The 21,375-nt window shown below is 32.2% G+C and overlaps 1 protein-coding gene across 2 annotated transcripts in view; it reads right to left on the bottom strand.

The window, feature by feature from the left end:
- LOC134232805 (E3 ubiquitin-protein ligase RNF213-like) overlaps window positions 1–21,375 on the bottom strand; it is a 73,122-nt gene that overhangs the window by 39,071 nt on the left and 12,676 nt on the right. For both annotated transcript variants that reach the window (XM_062714781.1, XM_062714782.1), the window contains exons 4-25: window positions 21,169–21,329; window positions 20,687–20,871; window positions 18,974–19,269; window positions 18,456–18,706; window positions 16,567–16,803; window positions 16,303–16,489; window positions 16,074–16,159; window positions 14,181–14,436; window positions 13,990–14,094; window positions 13,418–13,534; window positions 10,692–10,875; window positions 10,234–10,554; window positions 8,440–9,017; window positions 8,190–8,343; window positions 7,829–8,046; window positions 7,060–7,218; window positions 6,700–6,981; window positions 5,516–6,152; window positions 5,259–5,409; window positions 2,415–2,551; window positions 1,741–1,815; window positions 1,534–1,640 (exon numbers count right to left, since the gene is read on the bottom strand). In XM_062714781.1, coding sequence (XP_062570765.1) covers window positions 1,534–1,640; window positions 1,741–1,815; window positions 2,415–2,551; window positions 5,259–5,409; window positions 5,516–6,152; window positions 6,700–6,981; window positions 7,060–7,218; window positions 7,829–8,046; window positions 8,190–8,343; window positions 8,440–9,017; window positions 10,234–10,554; window positions 10,692–10,875; window positions 13,418–13,534; window positions 13,990–14,094; window positions 14,181–14,436; window positions 16,074–16,159; window positions 16,303–16,489; window positions 16,567–16,803; window positions 18,456–18,706; window positions 18,974–19,269; window positions 20,687–20,871; window positions 21,169–21,329 — 4,884 coding nt within the window. The remainder of the gene's footprint in view (window positions 1–1,533; window positions 1,641–1,740; window positions 1,816–2,414; window positions 2,552–5,258; window positions 5,410–5,515; window positions 6,153–6,699; window positions 6,982–7,059; window positions 7,219–7,828; window positions 8,047–8,189; window positions 8,344–8,439; window positions 9,018–10,233; window positions 10,555–10,691; window positions 10,876–13,417; window positions 13,535–13,989; window positions 14,095–14,180; window positions 14,437–16,073; window positions 16,160–16,302; window positions 16,490–16,566; window positions 16,804–18,455; window positions 18,707–18,973; window positions 19,270–20,686; window positions 20,872–21,168; window positions 21,330–21,375) is intronic.

Raw genomic sequence — 21,375 nt, 5'->3', positions numbered from 1 at the left:
AAAATATAAAAGTTACGGCAATTTCAAGTATATTGGTCATTTCACGTGTTGCACGTGCGCGCTCTTGCAAGCACGTGCGCGCAAAATGACCTTCGTTCCGCAAATCTACATAACATGCCTACTTACCCTAAAAAGGTTTCACTTAAGTCGGATGTGTAGTTTACAAGATCACTCGCGGACAAAATTTTCCCAGGAAGAAAAATAATAAGAATAATAATAACTAGTGCTAATTGTAACGGGGACCGTTACAGATGTTCCCCAAACGCTCCCCAACTCCCTTTCATAGTCATATTCCCTGTAAGCGTAATTAAATATGACAAACTTTATGCATCTGAGACTTTAACAACGTTTACCTAGAAGTGTATCATGTTCATTCAAATTTTATCATTGCACACTTGCGCATGTTAATGCATGTGCGTAATGACCATATCATATTCTCTACAAAATCTATATTTTTAATATGCTAAATATTAAAGTATTTAATCCAAAAGAATAAAAGAAAAAAAACGCTCATTCAAGTGTATTTTTGATTTTACCCATTTCACGTGCACGCACGTGCATACATGAGCATGGTGACCATACTTTTATGTAGAAGTCCATTACATCTATCTATGTTGTAAATCCCATCCTGTTTGGTTGAAAACCAAGGGAGTAATAGCTGTTTAAAGTTTCAGCCAATCAGATTGCAGCATTCGTACACGCACGTGTATGCATGTGCATGGTGACCATACCTTCTTGTAGAAGTCCATTACATATATCTATGTTCCAAATCCCATCCTGTTTGGTTGAAAACCAAGGGAGTTATAGCTATTTAAAATTTCAGCCAATCAGATTGTAGCGCACGTGCATGCACGTGGTTTCATGATAATTGCTATATATCATTTTGTAGGATATCCTAATACATGGCTATGTTCAAAATTTCAAAGGATTTCGTCAAAAAACATGAAAGATATTGAGACTTTAGTTTCAGCCAATGAGAGCGTAGCGCACGTTCATGCGCGTGAGATCTTGCCATATTGATCACGTCATCTTGTTTATACTACTAATACATCCTTACATTATGAGTTTCAAAACATTTCATCAAAAAATAGAAAAGGTATGGCAATATACATTATAGTGGTCATTCTCGTGTTGCACGTGCGCGCTCTTGCAAGCACGTGCGCGCTAAATGACCTTCGTTCCGCAAATCTACATAACATGTCTACTGACCCTAAAAACATTTCACCTTAGTTGGATGTGTAGTTTACGAGATCATTCACGGACAAAAAAGTGCCCAGGAAGAAGAAAAATAATAATAATAAGAAACAGAGTATAAACAATATGTTCCCCAACTTCGTTTGGGGAACATAATAAGAAACAGAGTAAAAACAATATGTTCCCCAACTTCGGTTGGGGAACATAATAATTATAACCATAAATCTTGTGAATGCATTCGTTCATACAAATAACTTTTATGTGTATATTTTCTTATGGTAAATGAATGTCTTTCTTGAATCAATGAAAAAAATTGCTATTCTCTTGCAAACGTTTTACCTCTTCTTTTGTTGTACTGTCTGTGCATAACAGTACTTCATTTCTTGATGGCAAAGGAAGGTTTTGGTCCGTCATATACAATGTTAGTACCATGGGAAGAATTTCTCCTTTAAATCATAAAAAATTATTTTATTTTTTATTTTTAAACTCTCAATAAGTATATAATTTTGATCGTAACAGTCAAGTAATGTAGTTGTGTAGACTTACGCCGTGGGCATACAATCAGATTTGGTTTTCCGCATTTCAATGGGTCCAGCAATGTTCTTTTTATTGTACCATTTCCTAAGAAGAAACAATATTGAATAAATATTAATAAATATTATCTATACACCAAAGGTATATCATATCAAATGTACATCCTACAAATGTCATATATCACAGTCAATTAAAGTCATTTATAAATATTAAAACTTTGTTCAGATTCTAAACTAGAACCACTTAAAAATCAATTTACTTATAGTGTAGTGTTTCTCAGTTACTGGTATGTCTTAAAATTTCTGAAATGTCATATCTAAGGGTTTTGTCACTTACAAGTAGCTATGAAATATTAGCTTTGAATATTAGTGTTTCCTCTGGGTACAATGTTGGAAACTAAATTAAACTCAATATATAAAAGATACTGCTGCCATACATTCAAATGCTTATTTTGATGATGGTACTATTTTACAGATTTTGATTGTTGTCAAAAAAGGGTTACGATGGTGGTCTAATATCTGGTACTTAAAAAAAGAGGAAGTCAACCGTTTTGTAAAAGAAAGACTATCACTATGTTCTCTTATTTTAAACACTCGGAATATACATTCAATATTAGGATAACATACACAATGATACTAAATACGTGCATGTTTTACAAAATAAATAACGAAGCAATTATTTCTAACCTTGTTCATATAAAGTTTCCAGAATCATTCCAAGGTGATCAATGCTTAGGAAGTCTGTGGCACTAGAAGATGCACAGTCAAGAAATTTCTTCCATGTTTGATCGAGACTCAGAATCACTTGATCTATTTCTTGTTGCCTGTATCAAAAGACATGTCTTAGAGGAATTCTATGTACATATGATATGATACATGTAACAGAAAAAGATAAAATTTTGATGAAAGTTATTCGGTATTTGAGGAAAGTTGTTTGCAATTGGAATCTAGAACTTAAGCTCCAAACTTTTGTTTTCTTTCTACGAGTAAAAAGGAAATGATACGATTTCCCGATTATAATTCAACTTAAATATTGCCATAAATGTTGAGTTTCCTTCAATATTCAAAGTTTCTGAGAAATTCAAAATATTGCTTTTTGTTTTAATAAAAGATTTTTTGTATATTTTTAAGTGTAATAGTGAATTGATTGACTTCATTGGAATTTTAATACAATTTATTAAAAACGAAGTAACATTTGCATAATCTTTCTTCCCTTCATCAATTCATTTGTTTATAATAAAAATACGTAAATTAATTAAATTTCAGACTACTGCAATATTTTTAAGTCTTAGTACTTCTAGCATGTTACATATTGATTAAGTAACCCTTGTGGCGCGGTGGATAGGCGTATGCCCTAGAACATGTTTGAATCCCACTGTGGTACGTAGATACCGGTCCTTCGGATGAGACGGTATAAATCGAGGTCCCGTGTCGCAGTAGATGTTGGCGCGAAAAAAGATCATTTCACTAATCCATGTACAATGTATCTGAGTGTCGAGTATAGGTTTAAAAATTCATCTCTCCACTGGCAAGTGATGTCATCTCCATAGTTGTAAAAATTTCTCAAGACGGAAGTTACATAACAAAACAAGCAAGTAATATTGTTGGATGGTTAATACTCGAGTAATTCGCCGGATTTAGAACGTTCAAGCAAAACGAGGGTATGGCTTATGAAGAAATAATTGAGGAGCATCTATAAGTAATGAATTTTCTTAGATTTCATCCTCTCTCATTAACCGTAAACTTGACATTCCTTTGCAATTCATTTTAACTTTCTTTTAATTTTTTTCAATTTTGTTCTATTGAAAATCAATATTTCCTGTTTCCGCAACCAATTTTCTGCATGAAATGTGTGGAGATAACGAACAGTATTTAAGTTCATTAAAGAATACAAATTAGAAAAGCAGAGCAAACACGAACCTCCGTAACATTTTGGAGGTGGGCTCAGGTGCCATGGAGGTGTGTGCATCCCCTGCCTACAGGTCACACCCACCACGTGCTTCTTGTCATGATCGGGAAATAACGGGAAAATCCGTGCACAGCTCGGTGTAAAAATAATGACCTTACAGTACGAAAAAGGTTTAATAAATTTGTGTTTCCTGATAAGGTCATTATATACCATAAAACTTACAAAATGATGACTTTAAACGAAACTGCTGATATTCTTCTTTCATCAACTTCTTTGCCAATAGCTCTCCTTATTTTAGAAATTGTTCATAAGTAGAACATGCTTTTGCGTTTATACTTCTATTTCGCACTAAACTATATTTGCGCTCAATGCTGACCTATTTTTTTGCTTTATTTCCAAGATAAAGCTCAGGGTTGGTTCACCTTTTTACCCATGTTTGTCTTACAGTTTTTTGATACGCCTTTGTCTAGATTTAAGAAAGTCTAAGGGACTCTACTTCAACTTTGTAAACAACCATTCCCCGCCATAAATTAAAGTCCAGGCTTTGACAACAGGTTTTTCAATAAAAATGGAACTCGTAAATTTACTTACCGTGTCATTGGTTATTTGCAAAATTATTTTGTTAAAAGCGTTTTGATTGAATACACTAGTACTCTGAAGTTGACATAAAAAATATGACTGAGTTTCTGATGATAATATCTATGTTGTTTTTGGAAACCAGGTCCTCTAACAAACTATTGGAAGTTCTATGAGTACCAACTGCCCCCATTATAAGCAGACCTAATTTTGGATGCAGGGGAACAGAATTTTTTCAAAGTCTTATACGTAAAAAGAAAATAACACTTGCCGTTGCCTTCAACTTGACATTTAGATATACCAACGACGCATTGTCAATTAAAAATGGTTATTTCCATTCTTATTCGATAATATTTATCCCGGTGAGCTTGAGATAAAACAAACCACAGAGTCTGACATATCTGTTTCTTATGGATATTTTGCTTGAAAAAGATTTCAATGGTAATCTTACAACCAAGCTTTATGATAAACGTGATGACTTTCGCTTTTCAATCGTCAACTTCCCTTACTTATGCAGCAAAATACCTTCGTCACCTGCATACCGAGTTTACATCTCTGAGTTGATTTGATACGCATGCGCATGCTTTACGTATGTACAATTTCTAAAACAAGGTAAGTTATTGAAAATACAAATTGATGAAACAATAAAAATCAACAGTCTCGGTAAAGTCATCATTTTGTACATAAGTTTGATGGTCAATACAATTACCTCATCAGCAAATACAATTTATCATTGAGTCATATGCTGACTGACTTTTTTATACTAGTTCTTTGTCCATTATTTACACACTGAATTGACGACGGATTTTCCGCTATTTCCAGATCAAGACTAGACGAACAGGACGAGTATGACCGGATATAGGGAATATTCTCACTCCTCCATGGCACCTGATCCCACCTCTAAATGTTTTCTCTGGTCATATCTCTTTATTGATTAATGGAAATTTAAGCTTAAATTCTGTTATCTTCATATACATGTATTTAATTAAAAAGGGTTCTGTTAAAAATGCACTGAAGATACTTTCTATACGGAGAATGATAAAAACCTCAGTTTTTCCTCTAATTCTTCCATAAATTCCCTCATTTTATCACCAATTGTACTGTCTTTTATTGTCTCATCTTTTTCTGTGGTTTGGTCTAAAACGCTATTTTCCTCGTCCTCTTCATTCTCGTCGTTTGTCAAGCACCACAATAGCCCTGTTATCCAATTAGCAATTAAAAACATTCTATTATTGTAAGAAAAATATATATAAAATAAAAAAAAAATTACATGTTCAAATTTTATTAGATATGTCAAATTTACCGGCACTTGTGTCTTCTATATCAAACTCCTGTGATTTGATCGCACGCAGAGCATGTTTCCGAGAAACGCTTGCCTGGTCGGCGACCTTCAAAAACCTTTGAATAGCCTCAGCGTGGCTTTTCATTTCGGACACATCGTCCATTTTAGCCGTTTGCTCTTGAGTCAACAATTTTTCTTGTACAGTATTTATGGCATCTTCTAGATCCGGTCGAAGTGAACAATTAGATTTAACCAGAGATAATAAAGGGCAGAGAAATTTCGTTGCCCCATTTCCATTTCTGATTTGTGCAATTTCTTCCTGCAGAACAACCATTTGATCGACAGTAAAAAAGTTAAGAGGATAGAAGGTACTTCTTTTTTCTCTGATATATTTTATCCATTCTTCATAGCATTTTTCTAAAAAATCTGCAATACCTCGAATGTATTCGTTTACATTGCTTTGTATTTCTTTTGAATCCTCGCTGACTTTGGGAAAATTTGTACCTTTCACGACCGACCTATCGTTAGTGCTGATTAGCACGCTACTTCCAGCAGATTGGTTACAATGAAATTCAAAAGTCCATTGTTTAAACAGGATGCATCCAGATGCGTGAAGTTGAATAAAAACTTTTCCAAGTCTTGTAACATTATCAAATATCTGAGGAAAAAAATATCACAGCATTAAATATTCTACAGTTTTTGACATATGACAAATGACAAAAATTTAATTTAATTTATCTTCGCAAAAGTTTTCTTTTGAAATATGGTTTCACCATTTTTTTTTCGGCGAAATTAAAAAAAAAACATATTACTTCACTTCAATTTGAAAAAAAAATATAAGAATCTTATATTATCTTAGTTCTTGAAATAAAATAGTTTTTAATTTGTTCCCCTTCGATGAAAAAAAAACAATTTATATGTTAATTATCATAATTATATTCATTATTGTTGTTATTATTAACTGAATCTACACACTAAGTTTTCTAAAGATGATTTTCAAACAAGAAAACTGTGAACCAATGCTTAATAATAAAACCCCCGCTCTTTTTTCTTGACATATATATTTATACATATATAATTTTGAAATGTATTATGATACTTGACATTATTTTAAAATTAACAAAAAAATTACTTTTCTTTGAAATAAGTTGATTCATTAGCTTTCACACTTGTTTGATATAAACTTCCGATTATAAATGACTTACCGATGTAAATCTTTCAATACTTTCCCTTCCAGCATCTGCTTTTCCTGTCACAAGCATCAGTCTACTTTGAAGGTCAGTCATTTCTCCTAATGAATAATCACGTCCCTCCTCTCTATTTCTCAGTTTTTCTTGCTTAAGCAGTTTCAGTGAATTACTTTCTTCCTCAATTTCAACATCACTATCACTTTGTTCTGTGTCAGAAATATCTGATCTTTCTTCTTTAAAGGAGGTGCCTACGTGCTTATTTCCTGGCACGTGTAACCAAATAACATCATCTAGTTCCTTAGAAAAAAAACAGAAGGGACATGAGTGATTTTAAAGGAATATTATCAAATTTCTTGATATATTTTATTCACATACCAGCTGATGTTTGTTTTTGACAACTGTTCCTCGATAATGGCCAACTTTGAAGATTCCTCGTTCTTTTATGGCATCAACTTGTTTCAGTGAAGTAACTTCAACAGAGCCGTGTGATTCCTTGATTTCTATGTACCAGTGTAACACATCATTTGATATTTTCTGTGTAATAAAAGATATATAAAAGAAGCCATAGCATGATACACCAATTTTAACTCAAATGTATTTATTGTACAAATAATTATTTGCGTGTTGTTGTTTTTGAAATTGTCATTATTTGTGTTTTATATAACATTATTACGAGTTTTATTTTTCATTCTGCTATTTTGGTTTAAATCATATATGTATACTACATGTATACTTCATAGCATATTGGTAGAGGTATTCAAACAATAAACAAGAGGTTATTTAGCTATAATGACAAACTTATAAGCAGTAGCTATGGCTATGTTTTCACAATTTAAATTACATTACCTAAGGATAGTTGCGTATGTATATACATGTACATGTATTTAATTGAGACCATACTTTCCTTCATAAGAACCATTTTTGGTTTCTTTGCTATTCACCAAAATGTACAACTTTACAAGTATCCCTAATGCAGGCCATTATTTTTCATTATTGTTATTGATGGATTGAATTACATACTGATATTCATAATGATATTCATATCTATTAGATGTCTGCTGTAATGTTGCACAAAAATATGATAATAAAGCCTACATGTGTTTGGTGGTAAAAGTATGATGGGTAACTTAAAGGCATAGTATACCAGTTTTTGTGGGAGAGAATCATCTTTCTCAAGACTTTGCCAAACTTCTTCCCATTTCAACATCAAATCACTTTCTCCATTTATGCTTCCCAGACTAAATATCATTGGGGAATAGCCTATTGTTGCTGAATGCAATGTTGTTACCCTCCCAACTTGATCGTCTCCTTCAACAGACAACAAAGCCAGATCTGCATATATCTTTAGATCTTTTACTCCACCTGTAATAGAAAGAAATATCATAAATTTTCCTTATTCTCTAAAATAGTTAACTTTTTCAAAGTATAGTTACTTAGTGTGTAATTAGTTTAGTTATGCAGAATATTGACAGGAACAGAAGTCTAAAGAAAATAGGCCTTATAACCTGGCATTGCTCCTCTTAACCATTGTACTAGCTCGCTTGATCTAAGAAAAGATACAATGCTTTCTTTTTGCTTGCTGTTAATCATTCCCAAACGTTCGTTGAATGTTTGTACTTCTATTTTCAGATCTGTGAGTGATATGTCTTTCTTGGTTTCCTGAAATACATTGCAATTCAATTTTATTATTTTATTAATTCATACACATTTTCTTTCCCCTGTCCCTGAAATGCTTTAATTAAAACTTTTACTCACTGAATTCGCAATGAGTTCCATTTTTTCAAATGATCCATCCACACTGTATTTGCCTCTTACATCCAGAAGAAGTTTGGCAACAGCAACTGTTTTCGAAAATTGTCTAAATCGATGTAACTGTTCTATCCTCTCCTTGATCCAGGAATGCTTTCTACCTCTGTTCATGGCAACCAATTCAGTTTTTAAGTTTTCATCAGATAACTCGCTAAAACCGTATTTTTCAATCTCTCGAATAGATATGGTACCATTTTCAATTTTTGTGCAGAGATCATCCCATATATTCTTCGTGCACATCAAAATCTTGTCGACGACGTCATCAAATCCAAAATTCTGTGCGTTTTTGAAATTCCGAGCAGTTATTCGCAAAATTTTATGAAAGGACTTGCTGTCGGTGTAGAAAACAATGTTTTTCACAAAAGATTGCAAACGACTGAGTAAATCTTGAAATAAAATTACTTTTGGTTGATATTGGCTACATCCTATGCTTTCTTCAGGAATTTTACACACATTTTGGATTTCCAGCATTTTCCAATTTCGCAAACCAGCATCATCTATTTCTTTGATTGGGATATTGGTTCCTAAGATACCAATAGACATAAATAGAAATGAGAAAAGATTAGCATTTTATTTTAAGATAATGAATATACTTGTATGATAAATGAAATTTAATCTGAATCTTACTCAAGACATTCAAAATTTGTGGAATACGCATACAGAAGGAGATACCTCTTATATGAAAAATCCCCTACTTACCGTTAAGGTTTAAAGTTTGGAAAATCAATGCTTAAATCTTATCATATTGCATAATGGGTTGAAATATTATTTTTAATAGTATTTTTTATTGTTAATTATACAAAAAACAGCAGATTCTGATAAGTTCGAAAAATGAACCCTACGTACATTATGTTTTTTTTCTGATTTTGCAAGAGACAAACTAGATTCAAATGGGCTGTATCGCTCAACTGAGTACGACGGCTACAGAAAAATAGAAATCAGTTCAGTATTGAAAAGTAGAATTTAAATAAATGTTGTTCAAACCTTACCTTCCCCAGGAGAGAATGATATAAACAATATTGAATCGATATTATATTTTCCCAATATATTCTTTGTTAAAGATTTATTTTCAGATGTGACCCCTTATTACCCTAATGGAACATAATTTGTATAAACTTGAATCTACACTACCCGAGGATGTTTCTGTATCACTATGACTAATTATGGCTTTCCTATTCTTGAGAAGAAGATTCTCAAAGAATTTTTCCTATCTATTTCCATGTTAATCTTTGAACACCCCACCCCATTTTGGTTTCTCCCTGACCACAGGGGGCATGATCTGAACAAACTTGAATATACACTATCTGAGGATACATATTAATTAATATGAATAATTATGGCTTTGTTATTAATGAGAAGATATGATATTTCCTATATATTCATAGTATGTAGAAGATTGATCCCCTATTGCCGCCCCACCCTACCACTGGGGTTAGGATTGATATACTTAAATTTACACTACGTTAAGTAATTTGCATACGAGTTTCATCTTTTCAACTCAGTAGAGAAGACTTTACTAATTCGTGATTATTGTCCCTTGAAATACATGTTTGTTGTGGTAATTTAAACCCCCTGTAGCAAACAGGGTTAAACTGGTTAAGTAATTCGCGGAGGAGGTCTAAAATGTAATAAATTTTACATACAACTCACAATGGAAAGCAGATATTAGACACTTTTCCAATAGAAAAGCTTACTTGAGCTTCTGCACAGTTAAGCAAAGTTGAAATTGGAAAAGCTTACTTGCACTAATATCTTTGAAAAGGAACTGCAATTTCTCAACAGTAGTTATGATTTCTTCAGCAAAATTTAAATCCTTTTCTCGACACATCAGCATGTTATTCAGTGCAGAAATTGTCAATGGCATGCTTATGTTTTCATGATTTTCAAACACCGTTGCAACAGAAATAAAAGTTTCTTTTCGGGAACAAATAAGTTCCAAACAAGTAATGTGCAGATCATTTTTGCTAAGCTTATGAAACAACGATTTCATTATCGTTACAGAACGCTGTAGCTTTTCTTTTGCAGCGGAATTCATATCTGCAAAAACTCTCGTTTTATACACTGCAAATGAATAAAAGAAAAAAATTATTTTGAATGTTAAGTATTTAGAGATTATAAATTCATTAAAAAAAGTTATAGTAAATTTTTGTTGGTAAAGTTTCTAACATTTACTATCACTTCGCAACTTTTAAACTTACAATAAGCCTCCAAACATTTAGGGTAAATTGGAGAGTTCAGGGCTAGATGGATAAATTCATTTTCAGATGCATCTAATTCAATTTTCCACATCTCTGAAAATATCTTTGAAAGAAACTGTGATGTGTAGACATCTGTAGAAACGAATACGTTTAGGTCATTCAGAAGAGTACAGATTCGATCCCCCTACAAGATAAATAAATATTCAAAAAATCAAACATATGCTCAGGTTTAAATATAAATTGATATATATTAAATAAACGAGCAAGGAAAAGATAATTAATTTTTAGTTGGAATGGATTTTGTCCTCCGCAATAAAGTCTTAAATTCAAAATACCTTTTTATCATAAATGTTTACGTATATGCATACATTTGTTTACTGCCTTATTCCCCTATAATATTTATTTTTACAAACCTTTTCATATGGTAAAGTTAGTATATGTGTTGTTTCCATCAAATCTTTTGGGTATTGTTTACTCTTGATTATCTAAATTCTCATTGTCTATATATCCGGAAGTTAACCTTCGTCCCATTTAATAAACAATACCATATTATAATGAATCATTTGAATAGAGAAAAGTTTTTTGTTGACTTAGAGAGGATTGTCTTACATATACCACAGTAGTAAACATGTAAAATTTCTCTCTTGACTCAAAATGTGTACATGTGTAAATCATGTGCATTTCTATACATTATTTTTGCTTACAAGTAAGCCAGGTATACATTTTATGAGAATAAAACTTAAAATCTTATTCTGTCTCAAACTTATACATTAGTATTTATCAGTAGATTCAGTATTTATCGAATCATGAAAGAAATACGCACGCTAACTCTCGATTCCCGTCTACATTTTGCAACCATTTAACTCAATATAAGTGGCAATTTAGCCATAAAATCTTTGATTAATACGAAGAACAGTTCAATAGTAATTGATGAATTGACCTTATACCAGCACTAAATAGTAAATTGTCCATAATTCCAGCTCTTGAAAAAAGGGTAGACGATATTTTCCATTGAAATCTGAATTTCAAGCATCACCTTAATTTGAAAAAGTCTTAGATATGATTAAATGGTTCTTATATGTTTTCTTATATAAGCCATAAATAAAACCTATATATATGAATAAAATATAATGTTTCATTTGTAAATCGCATCGAAATTGGTGTAAATAAACATATGCCCCCACCCCCACCCCCCACCCCCATCCCCCCGTGAAACAAAAAAAAAAGCTTTTGCATGAATCTGTGAAGTAACAGTCTATATAACCTGTAAACAGGAATGTTTGTGTCACGGGGGAGGGAATGTTTCAAAAATATTTACGTTTTCCGTTGATTTCTTTAGTGAAAAACACAAAACACTCTAAAAGTTTTACCAAAATTTTAGAGTAATCTCTCCTTGTTCTCCCAAATAAGTAATGTTTTATAAAAATCTATACTATTATTTTTTTAAAAAGTATTAAAGTCATCGAATATGTTAATTCGTGAAATAGAAATAGTTACTCAGAAACAGGTGGGGCGGGAGAATAATACTATCGGTCGCAGTTCTTCATTATCAAAGGCGAAGTCATTAACCTGTATCAATTTCAGGAAGAGGGGGTGTGGGGCGGGGGTGGTCGTGGCTGTAAATAAAATTAAAAAAAAATAAATTACATGTACCTGTATCAATTTCAGGAAGAGGGAGAGGGAGGCTGTAATTAACATTCAAAAATAAATAATTTAGCTTAATTCTGATTTATACATGTACGGTCCTTTTTTTCCTTTCAATTTATAATTGATACTTTAATTATTGAAATGTTGTAAAAAATAAAATCGACTTCTTACAAGATATGTGTCTCTTACGAGACCCTATAAATTCGAGCATGTTTCATTCTGTGCAATTATTCATTAAAACATAATTAATGTTATTCTGTACTTTAAAGTACTCTTTCATCTTTATATTCTCTGTAAAGATACCGTATCTCTGCTGCGACTGACCTAAGTCGATACAAAATGGGTAGCAACTGTTCCTTCGCCATGCGCTCGGCACTTTGAAGTGAAAGTTGCGGGTCCTTCGGATGAGACCTTAAAAGCCGAGGCCCCGTGTCAGCGGCAGGCGTTGGCACGATAAAGATCCCTCACTGCTCAATGACCCTGAGTGCCGAGTAAAGGTCAAAATCTGAAGCCCTACACCGGCATACGGTGACGTCTCCATATGAGCGAAAATTCTCGAGAGGGACGTTAAACAATATACAATTAATCAATCCTCTATAAAGAGAATATTTCTATATAGTATTATGTTAAGACCTACGCCACTTGGTGAAACGCTAATTACGCCCGACTAAATGTTGGCGTAAGCCCCTGAAGAACTTTTAAGTGAACGGGCCCCTAACTGTTATTAAATTCAGTCAAAGTACTGGACATATTCACTATTTTTTAAGTTAAAGTTTCCATTATTTCCAATGGTTATATTAATCCCGATTAACTGGAACTTGGAAAGCATTTATGCATTTATTTGCTGAAAGTTCGCGCTTAGTATGATGTATTATATTTAACAAGTTGCACCACTAGACTTTCTATTAAGGCATTTTGACTAAAATGTCGTCTACAGTTCTTGGTTGATAAATTTGACAATAAAACTAAAAATTCGGAGGTTAAAGATATTCCTACATGAAAAGGTTTTTTTTTTCTAAATTACCATTTTTGTACGAACAACAGCCAAATACAATACATTGGGTATCCTCTATATATACCTCAAGAATAGCATCGATAGACTCCATCAGGATTTTCTGTAAGAGGTTTCTTAATGACTCTGATTGACAGTCCTTCATGATTTTGCTATATATCTCGACTCGCTTCCTGTCATCGATCTGTGATGATGAAATAATATATATATATATATATATATATATATATATATATATATATATATATATATATATATATATATATATATATATAGCCAAATTTAAGAATTGTATATTAAGATCTCACTCGACATTCCTTTACCAATGTTATTTTTATATTTTTATTTCAATGTTTTTTAATGAAAAATTTATTCGTATGAAGTATATTATTAGTGACAGTAACATCAAGAATGAAAGTTGAATTCATGTAGAAAATCTGTAAATTTTATACCATTTCATCCATTTAAAAATTGATTGTCAATATATTGTTATTTTAAAAATTGTAATTTTTAAAAAAAAAAAATAACGACATTTAAATATATAATACGTAAAATCCTTCATACCATCACACTGACAGCCCAGTAAAATCTATCAAAGCAAATGAAAAACTTCATAAAAAACGTTATTGAGGCATTTACCGCTTTAAACATGTTCTCTGCATGTAACAGACAATTTTCCTTCCATTCCACAGACAATTCAGTTTGCTTTACGTTCCCCAAGATTGACAATGCAAAGTCATGAAGCTGAAAATTAAACCTTTTATTTTTATCAAATGTTCAATTAATGAAGGTTAAAAGCAACGGTGAATCTTTTTTATTTTTAAACTTACGCTCAAGTCATTTCCAAAACAAAGTAAGATGTCATTAATTAGGTATGTTGTTCTTTTCTGTAAACTTTTCAATTCCACGTCTGCCTCTGAGCAATGTTTCTCCAAAACCGCTAAGGATAGCATATTGCAGTGAAAGAGAGATACCAACATTCTTTTGTCTTTTATTATCCTTCTCTTTTGTACTCCTATCGAGAGTATGGCCACACACTTCTCTTGCTGAATTTTAAATCTTTCGGGGATGTCTTTCAAGTCCCTTCTGTGTATAAATATACACGTCAAATGAAAAAAAATCCTGTTTTCTGTTTTTTAAATGTTTTGGAATATTCACATATAGTGCCATGCTACAGCATGATACGCCCGTCAAAAAATCACAATTACCTTAAACAGTAGAGTGCAAGAAAATCAAGTCAACCTGGATTCTAAGATTTCCATGATTTTTCTATTCCTTAAAATATTTGTTTATCCATCCCCTGTGGTGTAGACATTCATTATATTACGTCATTGATAGATTTCTAACCTGGTTGTGGAAGACCTTGTCAAATGCCCATCATATTAAACAATATCAAATTAGTTTTAACAACTTAATCTATCCTAAATTAATCTTGAAAACAAAAGGCTGGCCATCAAATGACATATGCTATAAACTGACCAACAGTTTTTCTAATTCCCAAAGGATACAGATAAGACTGTTTGATCAGAGATATTCTAAATGAATGACTGAGACAGCTAACCTGCCTACATTACACTCATTGATTAATCTTTGACTGGATGCTTGTCTATTAATTACTAACCAGAGATGAATGGATCTGCATGATCTACCATAAAACATTTTTAAACATTAAACACTAAATGATTTTTTTAGATTTAATGTCAGATAGTTTTATAATACAATTTATATGGACATATGGACATGCTGAGTTTACCCCCACCCCCATAAAATTAGTTTTTAAATTAATAATATTATATAATAATCAGATTACTTTTCATCAAACTCATTTTAAAACTTAGGCTAGCCAAAAAAAGCTATTTTTAATCCAACGGGCTCACCCGTTTTCCCAATTCCCAAAGGATATAGATACCAGTTAGCTCCTCACACTAAACTCATTAATTTCTCTCTAATTTGACATGCAATTTTCTGTTATCAAACTTCCTCTTGACCAATGCTTGATAATTACACTGATGGGAGATGTAGATATTCCCTAACAGACATTATATTTTTTATCGAATGCTGTCAAGTATATGCTGAAACAAAATAAGTATTTTCTTGATTTAACACTTTTTATGAATGATAGTGCAATACTCTTACATTTTTGGGATGTGTAAATGAATAGTAAAAAAGACACATTTAAAAAAAATGTACTTAAATTTAAATGTCATAGTGACCTTAAATTAAGTCGCGACACACCATCTACCTAAGATGCATAAACTGGCCAAGTACGTGTGATGATTCTAAATCTAATAATTTTCTAGTTATGAGCCGGAAAGGATTTTTCCATATTTGGCTATAACTTTTTAATTATAAATATGTCAGAGCGATTTACTTTTTGTGCCCGACACACCTTCTACCCAAAATGTATCACCTGAAAAAGTTTGATAACTCTATGCCTAATATAGTATTAAAGTTATGAGCCGGATACGAGAAAAGCTAACAGACGGACACGAAGTCTATAACTTAATATGTCCCGTCTTAAGACTGGCGTACATAAAGGCAGTAATTAAGTTATAACTACTGCATGTAATGCAACAATGAAAACAAATCAGGAAAAATGTGAGTGTGTGTGAGGGTGTGTGGGTGTGAGGATGAGGGTGAGAGAGAGAGAGAGAGAGTGGGTGTGTGTGTGTAATTCTTCTTCTATGCATAACAAGAGTGTTATCCTTATATTGAATACTCACCTGATGGTTGCTTTACATGACAGTGATTCCAACAAATTCTTGAAACATGTGACTATCTTCTCCATTCCTTTGCCAAGATTATCCATCTTTAAAAGCAATTACAGTGTATTGCACTTTATTATTCTGAACAAATACATAAATAAAAAAGATATTTGTAATACATGATTGTATATTTTTCGATGAAAGTTGTCATCGGCAGTTTTAATTCATCAGAATGGATATATTTTACCTGAGAAGAATATTTCGCATCATCAAAATAATGAAGTAAAGTTGCCAACTTGATTTCTATCAAAATGGATTCTTCCATCATAGCCCATTCTAAGTCCTGGTAGTCTAAGCACGCCATAAACCCTCTCTGGGTCTTTGTATCCAGTATAAAGAGCGGTTTCAATAGTGATATCATATCCGGTATTGATCTTAAAAGAGCAACATATGCATTTTCTTTCAATTATTAAATGCAGAAAATAAGTACAGATAAATTAAGCCATATTACCTGGACCAAGTTCGCAGTTTTAATTCATCTTTTGTAGCCTCAAATTCGCCGACAGACCACCACCCTTTCTGTTTATCGTCAAAATTCTTATAATCTAATTCTTCGAATGGATGTAGAGAGCCATCAAGGAAGTGAATAACGGGTAAACACGCTATCCAAAAAGGGTTTCTTTCTGTTTTTTCTACGACGTTCTTTGCCGATTTCTGTAGGAACCAGATTAATGCCTTTTTCGTCTGCCTTGAATTGAAAAGTGTAAAAATCTTAAACTACAAAAATTAAAAGTTTAAACTACATGATCTAGCTTATGTGCTGGATAAAGTAAAGGTACATTAATATAAAAATACATGTCTAATATATTTTTTGTATTTTGTTCTTATTAAAATTTTGAAATAAGAACTGATCATGAAACATACTGTTAATGTCTAATTATATTGATAAGGAAACTTTGCTTTGTTTTACATACTTGAAGATACTATGAGTTCGAATGATATATTTTTTTTCTTTTTTTACAAATTTTTACACATGTGTGATATTTGGGGAAAAAATTTAAAATTAGGACCAAAGAAGAATATTTACAAAAATAACGACAATTTACAACAAGCGTAGAGCATATTTCATCTGTATATAAATACCCTTAAAAAGTATCAACGTTTAGACAGCATCGTTGTTATCTTGCTATCATCTCTATCGAACACACTATTTAATCAAAAGATGCAATGATAATTAATATTTTTAAAATTTTTTTAAGAAAGTATTTTTTAAGTTTATGTATACAGACATTCCCATCTGTACTTAGAAGGCCCACGTAACTGGTTGTTTTCAGCATACGCTTTATAATAAATTAGGATGTTGTACGCTATGAAACCTTCATTTTTACGAAATGCCAAACTTTCGAAAATTGAACAAACCTGCATGTTCGAGGGGTGATCAAAAAGTTTGTGAACTAATTGAATAACTTCCATAAAAGAAATAATATTCGGTTTCAGTTGTTGATAATATTTTAAATTAGTTTTATCCGATTTCAATGCACATCTGTCACCGTTCTGCTCATGCGCAAATCACGTGATATAGGCGGTCACGTGACTCCTACCGTAGCGTTCTGTCACAAAAGCTGAAAGATTTTTCTGAGTTTTATATTCTTTCCATGTAAGTTAATTTTTAAAACAAGAACAGTTTATTGGTCAGAAATGGTCAAATCTAGGCAACAAAATGGTTGGATAAGCTAGAATATCCTTTCCAAAAATAAGCATGGCGACCATCAAAATCCAAATCTTCTCTCTCGGGAGAAACCTTTCTTCAAGGTGGATAGAGAATGGGTGCCTCCTTTTTATCATGTCTAATATGTTTGAAATCTAAAGTAAACGATATCTTAGGTATTTGATAATGATATTATTGTTAAAATACTCATCTATTTTTCAAAGTGTAAATTGGAGGTCGTTTTTGATCACCCCTCGTATGTGCCTCTAAAATATTATATTTTTTCAGGTTTTAACAATTAAATGACATTAATCCCTTTCATTCATAAAATTAGCAGATTCAAAACTTATAAAACTTTAAGATAGGCTCAAGGATGAAAAAAATTACACGACTAAATGAATGAAAATATTATTCAACCATATACCATGGCAGACCCTTTATTATTTGTATTGTTCCAATGAATCTTTTAGCCTATTAATTACTCCATTATTTTTTTTCTCTCTCTATCGGTAAAATGCATGGTAAAACTTGCGCCTTAAAATTTGTCTATTGATCGGTGTATATAAATCACAGACTTAATTTCGCCCTAGCATTTGCAGAAATACATGACTGTATATAAATATAGGCGAGTGGGTAGGAAGATCATAGACAATTTTATGTTTTTAAATATGATACATGTATATCTATATTACTGTTTCATTGACGTAGAGAAATTCCTCTCAACATAGTCCAGCTGCTCAGTGTTCTTTTCCTCAGCTGAAAGCAAGAGGGCTTGGTGGATTTTTTCGACAGTTCTGTAATCGAGTAAGTCATAAGAAAAGCCCATGCAATAGAGCAGCTTCACAAGAGAGATTGCCTTCATAAATCGCTGATTTTCATCCTGTTTGTTTGCATTACTTTCTAAAGCATTTATTGTTGCCCCCAAATGATCCTCTAGTATTATCTACAAGAAATAAAGAATGGCTCTTATTCTCATTTAATTGAAAAAAATAATCTAAGAATACAACAAAAGTGATATCATATATCTGTTATTTATCTGTAATCTTTCTTTATAGTGTATATTTGCATTTCTTTGATTTGATAAATTATCATTGTGAAATGCTTTTAGATACATTTTTAAACATATATTTCCAAAAAAATGTTATAAAATTTACCTCTGACTGTGAAATATATGAAAATACTGGTTTAAATATTCATAACTAGACTATACCTTTTGCCAAATTGTAGGGTCATAATGGTATCGATAAAGCATGAAGTGATCCTTAATACACCCTCGGAATACTTGTTGATAATTGTCCATTGTGGCTATTATTGTTGAGGGATTATTGTTCATTTCTATGACATTTCTTATGTCTGGTAAATATTGTTTCAAAGCATGTTTACCATCAGTGCACATAATCTCAATCATACTTGAATTGGACACTCCAAACATCTCTTTGAAGAAAATGACAGCACGATTTCCACTTTTCTTGGCATAGATGTATCCATCATATTGGTGGTAGCAATCTAAAATGTTTTCCAAAATTAAATACTGTTCAACCGAGAAAAAAGCAGAATTGCAGTGCACTAGGCTTATTACTTTCATATTAAAATGAAATTTGGTGTACATTTTTATCAGCTTTTTCTTTTATGTGTTAAAATAGTTTTTAAAAAGTTATTTTAACAAACATTTAAAAATTAGATTAAAGACCTTATTTCCAGATACATGTATGAGTCAATCAGATAATGAAATAATGATATATATCTTACAATTTCAAGACTATTAGTCAAACAAGAAATTACTGATTATTAATACTAGTACATGTACATGTATTTATACTGAAAGGAAAAAGAAACGCAAGGTAACCTTTTGAGGTGAATTAAATTTTTTTTTTCATTTTTTTCAGTATTCCTATCTAACTTTTACAATTATCTTTCAAAAAGATATAACCAAATTCTCATTTGATTTTGTCTAATAATTCTTGAGTTATTGAAGCTCATGTGACGGTACCCCCCAAAAGTGAAAAAAAAAACTTTCATTATCTTCAATGTCTCTCCTGCACATCTGTCATGAGCTTTATATCTCCTTTGCATGGAATTCATCAGAGTGAGTATCTTTCAAACCCTGGCGGTATTGGGCATGGGTAACCACGCCAAAAAAATTAATCATGCGACGTGCACATGCGCGAGTGAGAGGAACACAACAGTAAGTTGACATGCTAAAAAAACCAAATTGCAGAATTGTTTTCTTTCATTTTTTGTGTGAATGTAATGACTATAATAGTCTACTGTATAAAAGGCGGTTTTTGTGGCAGGAGGGATGCGATTTAAGAGGTGAAAGGATGAATAACCCGCTCGTAACATGACTCCGTTTCTCGTTAACGTCATCGTCACGGTTGATTGAAAACCATTCCAGGTCCTCTCTGACAACGGGTAACAAGTGTTATGGGGAAAAAATTACAAGAAACTGCTTACTAGTTATAACCGTTGTTGCCTCTTTCATTAATTAGGCAAATCGAAAATCAGACCCCATTGAACTTCCGTAAACTGTACAAAGATTGCAAGAAATTCACATCGTCTCTAAATATTGAAAAACAATATGTATACCTTAGGTGCATCAAATGGTGCATCAAGATTTGTTGACAAACTTGTCGTCATCAAATTGCACGTGTTTTGGGCTTTTTAGCGTTTTCCCTACATGACGTCATGCATTTGACGGTTGTGTAATTCTGAACACTGATTCTCGTGCAAAGTTACTAACTTTCTCATACCTGACCAATTTTCGTAATTTTCGGTCATGCGGTCAAAAAGTTTTCGAATATTATGCTACCCTGCGTTTCTTTGTCCTTCAGTATATATATCAATGTAAGATTTAATACTAAGACCAGGCTTTTCTGTGAATTCAGTGCTAAAGGCATAAGATTTTATACACATATACTAGTACCTATTTCTGGAGAAATTCTCAATATCCGTTCACCGCTGTGATACGGATAGAACTGTTGAAATAAAAATTCATTTTCCATCGAGTCTTTCTTCTGAAAACAGTATCTGTATGATAGACCATTCCTTAAAAGATCTTTTTCCAGATCGACTTCTGCAACAACTCTTGTTCCATGCTGATCTTTTTTTCTGCAAAACATTTAAGCAATGAATCATAATTTTTTGAAAGATATAGTCTCATAACTGCAACTATGTGTGCAAACAAATTAAGAAATGGATAATTTGACGTTACAAAATCGGCCCCAATTCTGTGTGCGACGTCAATATTTCCAATCACTTTATATGCAAAAAATATGTTATGTTTATATGCACAAATATGTATACAAAGTTGTACAAATATGTATACAAAGTTGTTCATTCTTAAACATGCATGTGAAAACTGTTGAACATTAACGTGATTCACGTTCAAAAATATTCTTGATTTACCTGTTTACTACGCTTTCAAAAATTGTCATAAGACCCTCAGGCTTATGGTCCCAGTTATCACGTGTAGGACCAAACACAACAAACAGATTCTGATCCTTCTTTGAAGTCAAATCTAGGGCCACGGTTGATGCAAGAAAGGCATGAAACACAACCCTTGTTGTCTGTAAAAATTAGAATTAAATCTTTAAGTTCAAAATGATAAAAATT

Source organism: Saccostrea cucullata, unplaced genomic scaffold (assembly GCF_032062105.1).
Source record: "Saccostrea cucullata isolate Sc308-1 unplaced genomic scaffold, CSIRO_AGI_Scuc_v1 ctg190, whole genome shotgun sequence".
NCBI lineage: Eukaryota > Metazoa > Mollusca > Bivalvia > Ostreida > Ostreidae > Saccostrea > Saccostrea cuccullata.
Note: the sequence above shows the minus strand (reverse complement) of the source record. Positions and strands in the feature narration are given on the sequence as shown.